We start from the raw sequence: 7,695 nt of genomic DNA, 5'->3' as shown, positions 1-7,695 counted from the left end.
CAACAGATTTCAAAAAAAAAACACAAGGTTTTTATTTATAACCCGTTTCAGTACATTGCCTTTAACCTAACTATGATAAGGTTTTTCTTTGGCCTTTGCTATGCACTTGACTCATTGAATGAGTAAACTTTTGAGGCTTGAACTTTGATTATTTTCCAATCTTCTTTTCCTTCTTTACACATATGTCTATGTATATTATATAGTCCCCCAAGTGTTTGAGTTTTGAAGTATGAAGTCTCGAGCACTTGATTACTCCTCTTATTCGGTCCTTTTCCTGTAATAGAATAAAACATATGGGACTCGGAGGTACGATTATAGATGAAGACTGCTTAACCCGTCTCAATTTCTATCAGAATAGTTGTAACCCTAAACCGAGAATTTTAATCTATTCCACGTGCCTTGCAGGTCGTGATTTATCATTTAGTACGGGTTAGCTTTTTGCCTATCATCTAAAATCGTTAGTAAAATTTTAACAGTTCAAAAATAAAATTTTATAACGAGGATACCTGACCATGGGTACTCCTTAGAAATAGTATCTCTTCAGGTGAACAACATTCCAATGTGAAGGTAATATATTGCCATCTATTGTTTCCAGCTCGTATGCTCCTTTCGCCGCGATACCATGAATATTGTAAGGTCCTTCCCAAGTTAGACTTAATTTTCCCACATTAGCCGCCTTTGTGGATTGAAAAACTTTCTTGAGTACGAAGTCACAAATCTTGAAGTATCTTAGACGTGCCTTCTGATTGTAATATCGTTCCATGACTTGTTTTTGTGCTGCCATTCTTATTAATGCATCTTCCCTTTTTCCTTCAAGTAGATCAAGGTTTATGTGCATTTTTTCTTCATTGGATTCCTCTGGAGCTTGCATGTACCTTGTGCTTGGCTCCCCTATCTCAACTGGAATTAAAGCTTCAGCTCCGTACACCAATGAGAATAGTGTTTCACCCATACTTGTTTTTGTTGTGGTGTGGTATGCCCATAAAACACCAAGTAGCAATTCTGGCCAATTACCTTTGGATTCTTCCAATCGTTTCTTCAAATTATTGATAATGACTTTATTTGACGATTCAGCTTGTCTATCACCCACCGGATGATAAGGTGTTGAAGTAATCCTTTTAATCTGCTAACTTTGAAAAAATTCCGTGATTTGTGCGCCTATAAATTGCAGGCCATTATCACACACGATTTCCTTTGGTACACTGAATCGACATATGATATTTCGCCAAATGAAATTTCTGACTTCTTTTTCTCGTACTTGTTTAAATGCTCCTGCTTCTACCTATTTAGTAAAATAGTTAGTGAGTACAAACAAGAATTTTACCTTGCCTTTTGCTTGTGGTAGAGGACCCACGATATCTATCCCTCATTTCATAAAAGACCACGATGCAACGATTGGATGTAACAACTCCACAGGTCTATGCATGTTATTAGTGTATCTTTGGCATTTGTCACATTTAGCCACGAAATTTTCCGCTTCCTCTTCTATTTTAGGCCAATAATAGCCTGCTCTAATCATTGTTCTTACTAGTGATCTTCCTCCTGCGTGATTTCCACAATGCCCCTCGTGTATCTCTCTCATTATATATTCCATTTGAGAAGGCCCGAGACATCTTGCTAAGGGTCCACCGAACATTTTTCGATAAAGATTGTCTTGCTTTAAACAATATCGAGCAGCCTTTTTTCGGAGCACGTGAGCTTTTTTCTTGTCTTCAGGGATGGTACCATACTGCAAAAAAGCAACAATCTCGTTCCTCCAATCCCAGGTTAAGTTATTGAAATTTACCTCATTTTTGTCTGGATCGAGTACTGAATGAAACAAATGAATTACGGAGACATTTTCATTGCTCATCACGTCTACCACAGATGCGAGATTGGCTAGGGCGTCTGCCTCGACATTTTCATCTCTTGGTATTTGCGTAACTTTCTAGGTTTGGAATTGCCTAATCAGGTCCCGTACCTTCTCTAAGTACTGTTGCATTCGTACTTCCCTGGCTATATAAGTCCCCAGCATTTGGTTAACTACAAGTTGCGAATCACTTTTGATTACAATATGATTAATGCCAAGTTCTCGTGCCAGTTCTAAACCTGCAATCACAGCTTCATACTCTGCCTCATTGTTTGTTATAGAATGGCATTTTATGGCTTGTCGAATGGTTTCACCCGTAGGTGGTACCAAAATAATTCCTAAACCTGCCCCCTTCACATTAGATAAGCCATCAGTAAATAAAGTCCAAATTCTTGGATTAGACCCGTTGAATACCTGTAATTCTTTTTCTACTTCTAATTGCATTCCTTGGCTGAAATCAGCCAAAAAATCTGCTAACACCTGAGATTTTATTGCGGTTCTAGGATGATATGTGATGTCATATTCACTTAATTCTATGGACCATTTGGCTAACCTACCTGATAACTCATGCTTGTGTAATATATTGCACAATGGATAAGCAGTTACTATGAAAATAGGGTGGCATTAAAAATAAGGCCTTAGTTTCTTAGATGCCATGATTAGTGCAAGTGCAAGCTTTTCTAATTGAGGATACCGTGTCTCCGCATCTAATAATGATTTTCTAACATAATAAATTGGAGACTATTTACCTTGGTCTTCACGAACTAAAACAGAACTCACCGCTACTTCTGACACAACCAAATAGATGAGCAATCTTTCCCCAACCTTTGGTTTTGCGAGCAATGGCGGACTTGACAGGTACATCTTCAAGTTTTTGAGTGCTTGTTGACACTCCTCAGTCCATTTGAAGTGATCTTGCTTTTTAAGAGCTAAAAAGAATTTAAAACATTTTTCTGATGACTTGGAAATAAATCTCCCCAAGGCTGCAATTCTTCCTATCAGTCTCTGCACTTTTTTTTTACTTGTAAGCATGTCAGGAATTTCTTCAATGGATTTAATCTGCGCGAGATTTACTTCAATACTACGGTTAGAAACAAGAAAACCCAAAAACTTACCTAATGAAACACTGAATGCACATTTCTCGGGATTTAGTTTCATATTAAATTTTCGTAGGATCTGAAATGTATCAGACATGTGCGATATATGATCCCCTGATTGCTGAGATTTAACGAGCATATCATCTATGTAGACCTCCATAGTTTTTCCTAAATGTTGTCGGAACATTTTGGTCACCAATCCTTGATACGTTGCACCAGCGTTTTTGAGACCAAAAGGCATTACTATATAACAGTAAGTCCCCCTATCTGTTATAGATGAAGTTTTTTCTTCATCTAGGGGATCCATTTTGATCTGGTTATACCCTCGTGGATAGACCCAATTTTTAATAGTTTTTGAACCTCATCTTGAATCACCTGATTTTTGAAAGTCCCCTGCTTTCTCTTCTTTTGTTTGATGGGTGGATACGATGGGTCTTCATTTAACTTGTGAGTCATTACTTCCGGTGGTATTTCTGTCATATCAGAATGGGACCAGGCAGAACAATCCACGTTAGTTTTTAAAAATTCAAACTTACCTTTCATGTCGTGGCTTAGGTTGGCCCCAACGCAGACTTTCCTTTCAGGACATTGTGTAAATAACTCTACAGCCTCCAATTCTTCAATCGTTGTTTTGATATTTTCATTTTCCTCTGGTTCTTGAATGGAATCGGGCCTTGAGTCCACATCTGTTCGACCTTGTTCAGTTGAGGCTTGTGTTGTGGTATCCTCAACTGGATTCTGTAACTGCTATTTTTCTTCGTTTCTCGTATTTGAATCTGCCACAGAGTTGATGCTCCTGGATGTCTGTTGATCCCTATGGATTTGACGTATTCCCCATGGTGATTGAAATTTAATAACTTGATGTAAGGTAGATGGAACGACATCCGTCTTGTGGATCCATGGTCTCCCGAGAATCATATTATAAGCCATTTCCATCTCTACCACCTGAAATTTCGTATCTTTGACAACCCTTTCTGCAAATGTAGTAAGTGTTACCTCCCCTTTTGTCACAATGCTTGGATTGTCGAATCTGGACAAAGTATTCGCCTTTGGTACTAGTTTATCTTCAGCTTGCATCTCGTTTAGTAATCTTAGCAGAATAATGTTCACAGAACTACATGGATCAATAAAAACTCGTTTCGTATTAGTATCATGTACAAGTAGAGATATTACCAGGGCATCATTATGTGGAGTTAACACGCCATCCACATCTGCATCATCAAATATAATACTTTCTTTCTCCAACACATGTCAGACCCGCTTCCTGTGGGTAATTGTAACTTTAGAAACTTTATTAGCTGTTTTATACGTCACGCCATTGATTTCTTCGCCCCCACTTATAACATTGACGGTCCTTTTGGGAGAAGGAGGTTTAGGGGGCTCCTGCCTGTTCTTCATGTATGCTTGCTTACCTTTCTCACTAAATAATTCGGTGAGATACCCTTGCTTTAATAGATGGTCAACTTCACCTTGTAGCAATCTACAATCTGTTGTTTTATGACCATGATTGTTGTGAAATTCGCACCAGTGATCAGGATTGTGCCTGTTTGGATTTGATCTCATTTATTTTGGACACCGCTCCTTATCACCCATGTCTCTTAATACTGCTACTAACTCTGAAGTGCTGTCATTAAAATTGTAACCGCCAAATCTTGCCTTCAAGTTCCTATCATCATCTCGAATTTCTCGTGTGTTTCGATCGTTTCCAAACCTTGATGATGAACCCGACTCTCTATTTCTCGATCTATGATTGTACCTTGAATTATCCTTCTTTGATCGTGAGTCTTTTCCTGTTGGGCCCATATATAGTTCATATCTATTTTTACTGGACCTTTTTTCGGTTTCTGAACATCTCGAACTTACCCTCTCCTCTTTCTGATATTGGGAGATAGTGTCTTCTTCTATCCTCAGCTTTGTGCTATATCTGTTGTAAACATCATTCCAGGTTGTTGCTGGAAATTCACGCAGACTTTCCTTGAGTCGTCTCGTGGCTTCTGAGCTTTTCTCATTCAAATTACTGGCAAAAGCCATAGCTGCCCAGTTATCAGGTACGCGTGGTAACGTCATTCTTTCACGCTGGAACCTATCCACAAACTCTCTAAGCAGCTCTGAATCTCCTTGCTTGTTTTTGAAAATATCTTCCATTCTTTTTTCAACTTTTTAAGCTCTCGAATGCGCTTTGATAAAAGAATCTGCAAGCTCAGCAAAAGAATTTATAGAATTTTTGGGTAAGAGGGAATACTATGTTAATGCTCCCTTGGTGAGTGTTTCACCGAATTTCTTGACCAATACTGATTCAATTTCTTGTTTGGTTAAATCGTTGCCTTTCACACCAGTTGTGAATGCAGTCACGTGGTCTCGTGGATCAGTTGTGCCATCATACTTTAGAATATCAGGCATTTTTAACTTCTTCGGTATCGGCACCAGAGTAGCACTAGGCTTCCATGGTTGTTGTGAGTACTTATCCATGTCTATTCCTTTGATTACAGGTGGCACTCCAGGTGTTTTCTCTATGCGATCGCTTTGCACTTTGAGCTGCTTCTGCAAGGTTAGAACTAAATTTTGTAAATCAGAATTAACTATGTTATCTGGTTCGCCATCGCGAGACTCACTTGGAGTTCCACCAGTGCCTGAGTTAACAACACCAGAACGTGGGCTTTCCAAAGTATTTGTGACGACTCGACCAGTCGTCTCATGAGTTACCGCTCTGTTTCGCCCATTTCAGCTTCTTTATGCTTCATTATCCGTATTTTACGTGATTGGGTTGATTAGTTCGAGTTCAGAGAGTATTTGGTAAGAAATGAGACACTTAGTCTCTTTTAAGAAGGCTTAAGTTGGAAAAGTCAATCAGATGTTGACCTATGTGTTAGAAGGCTCGGAAGTGAGTTCCGATGGTTCGGTTAGCTTCGGGAGGTGATTTGTGACTTAGGAGTGCGATCGGAATGGGTTTTGGAGTTGTAGAGAAGATTTAGGCTTGAATTGGCGAAATTGATATTTTGGCAAATTCCGGTTGATAGGCGAGATTTTGATATAGGGGTCAGAATGGAATTCTGAGAGTTGCAGTAGCTTCGTTGTGTCATTTGGGATGTGTGTGCAAAATTTCAGGTCATTCGGATGAGATTTGATAGACTTTTTGAGCGAAAGCATAATTTAAGAGTTCTTGGAGTTCTTAGGCTTGAATCCTATGTTAAATTGGTGATTTGATATTTTTGTAAGCGTTCCGAAGTATTGAAGAAGTTTGAATGATGTCATGGAATGTGTTGGTACAATTAGTTTGAAGTTTCGGGGGTCCCGGGTAGGTTCCGGGATGTTTTAAGCCGAAAATTATAGTTGTAGCAGGTCCAAGAGGGTTGCAGGCCCCGGAACTGACCCATGCGGTCCGCACAAAAATATGTGCGCCCACGGTGAGTGCTGTGCAGACCGCACAAAAGCGGGAGCAGCCACGGTAGGCGTCGCGCGGACCACACAAAAGTGGGCGCGGCCGCGGTGAAGAACCTTCCCGCTGGTCCTACTTCGAAAGCTCATATCTTTTGATCTATAAGGAATTTTGAGATGCTTCAAAAACAAAATTTGTAGCCCTTAGTGTCTAGTTTCCATAAAGATAAAGATATTAAAATTTGGATGGACCGTGGTCGATTTGGTGCGGCCCGTGGTAGCTGAAACCTGAGGGGTACCCTATAAATACGAGGTTTTGGATTTTATTTAATATTTTAACCTAGAGAGCTCGGATTTTGGCGATTTTTCGAAGTTTTTTAAGAAATTCATCGGGGTAAGTGATTTTAACTTAGATTTGGCTAGAATACATAAATCTATCACTAAATTCATTATTTAATTCATGATTTGGGATGAAATTTGGGAAGAAAATTGTGAAACCTTTCAAAAATAAAAAATGATGATTTGAAGGACCAAAAGGTATCGGAATTGGATAATTTTGGTATGGTTAGACTCGTGAGGGTATGAGGACTCTAAAAATGTAAATTTTACCTGATTTCGAGATGTGGGCCCAAGGCTCGGGTTTTGCTAATTTCAGGATTTTTGATATTTTTCGAATGTTTTCGCTTGGGCTTTGTTCCCTTAGCATATTGTGACATATTCGTTCTGATTTTGGATAGATTCGACGCACGTGGAGGCCAATTCGAGGGGCAAAGGCGTCGCGAGCTAGAGAATTAGCCAGTTCGAGGTGAGTAATGGTTGTAAATGATGTCCTGAGGGTTTGAAACCCCGAATTTGCACATCGTAGTGCTATATTGAGGCAAGATACGCGTTGGATGATGACCATGAGGTCTTTCGCTACTGGAGATTGTGACTTGATCCATCCCGATTGATGATTTTACCGAATATTTGACTGAAATTCAATTGTTATCATTATGATTTGGGCTGATTGCCATATTTGGGCTTCGTGCCAACTATTTGAATCCTTCGGGAATTTTTATCACTGTTTCCTCACTATTTGACTTATTATTTGAACTCAGTCCTATTGATATCTACTATTTTACAAACTCAACCACTTTTACTCAAATTTGAAACTTAAATGATATTTCTACATCATGTTTTGGGTTGAAAACTATTATTTTACTAATGCCCAAGTGGCTTGTAATGATTTTTGGACTGAGTGAGGCCGAGGGCCATATGTGAGGATATGCTGAGTGATATGAGGCCGAGGGCCTGAGATACTTTATATGCCACGAGGTGGCTTGAGTGATGTGAGGCTGAGTGCCGAGTGATGTGAGGCCGAGTGCCGAGTGATGA

General features: G+C 39.4%; 1 protein-coding gene across 1 annotated transcript; it reads right to left on the bottom strand.

Annotated features, from left to right (window-relative positions):
* Nucleotides 1-523: 523 nt before the first annotated feature.
* On the bottom strand, nucleotides 524-3,253 carry LOC138880875 (uncharacterized). Its single transcript, XM_070161058.1, has 3 exons — nucleotides 2,599-3,253; nucleotides 1,961-2,406; nucleotides 524-1,123 (listed from the first exon to the last, which is right to left on the bottom strand). Exons 1-3 carry the CDS (start codon nucleotides 3,251-3,253, stop codon nucleotides 524-526), a joined length of 1,701 nt encoding a protein of 566 aa, XP_070017159.1.
* Between the last annotated feature and the right edge of the window lie 4,442 nt (nucleotides 3,254-7,695).

This window comes from Nicotiana sylvestris, chromosome 11, assembly GCF_000393655.2.
Source record: "Nicotiana sylvestris chromosome 11, ASM39365v2, whole genome shotgun sequence".
NCBI classification, from domain to species: Eukaryota; Viridiplantae; Streptophyta; class Magnoliopsida; order Solanales; family Solanaceae; genus Nicotiana; species Nicotiana sylvestris.
Note: the sequence above shows the minus strand (reverse complement) of the source record. Positions and strands in the feature narration are given on the sequence as shown.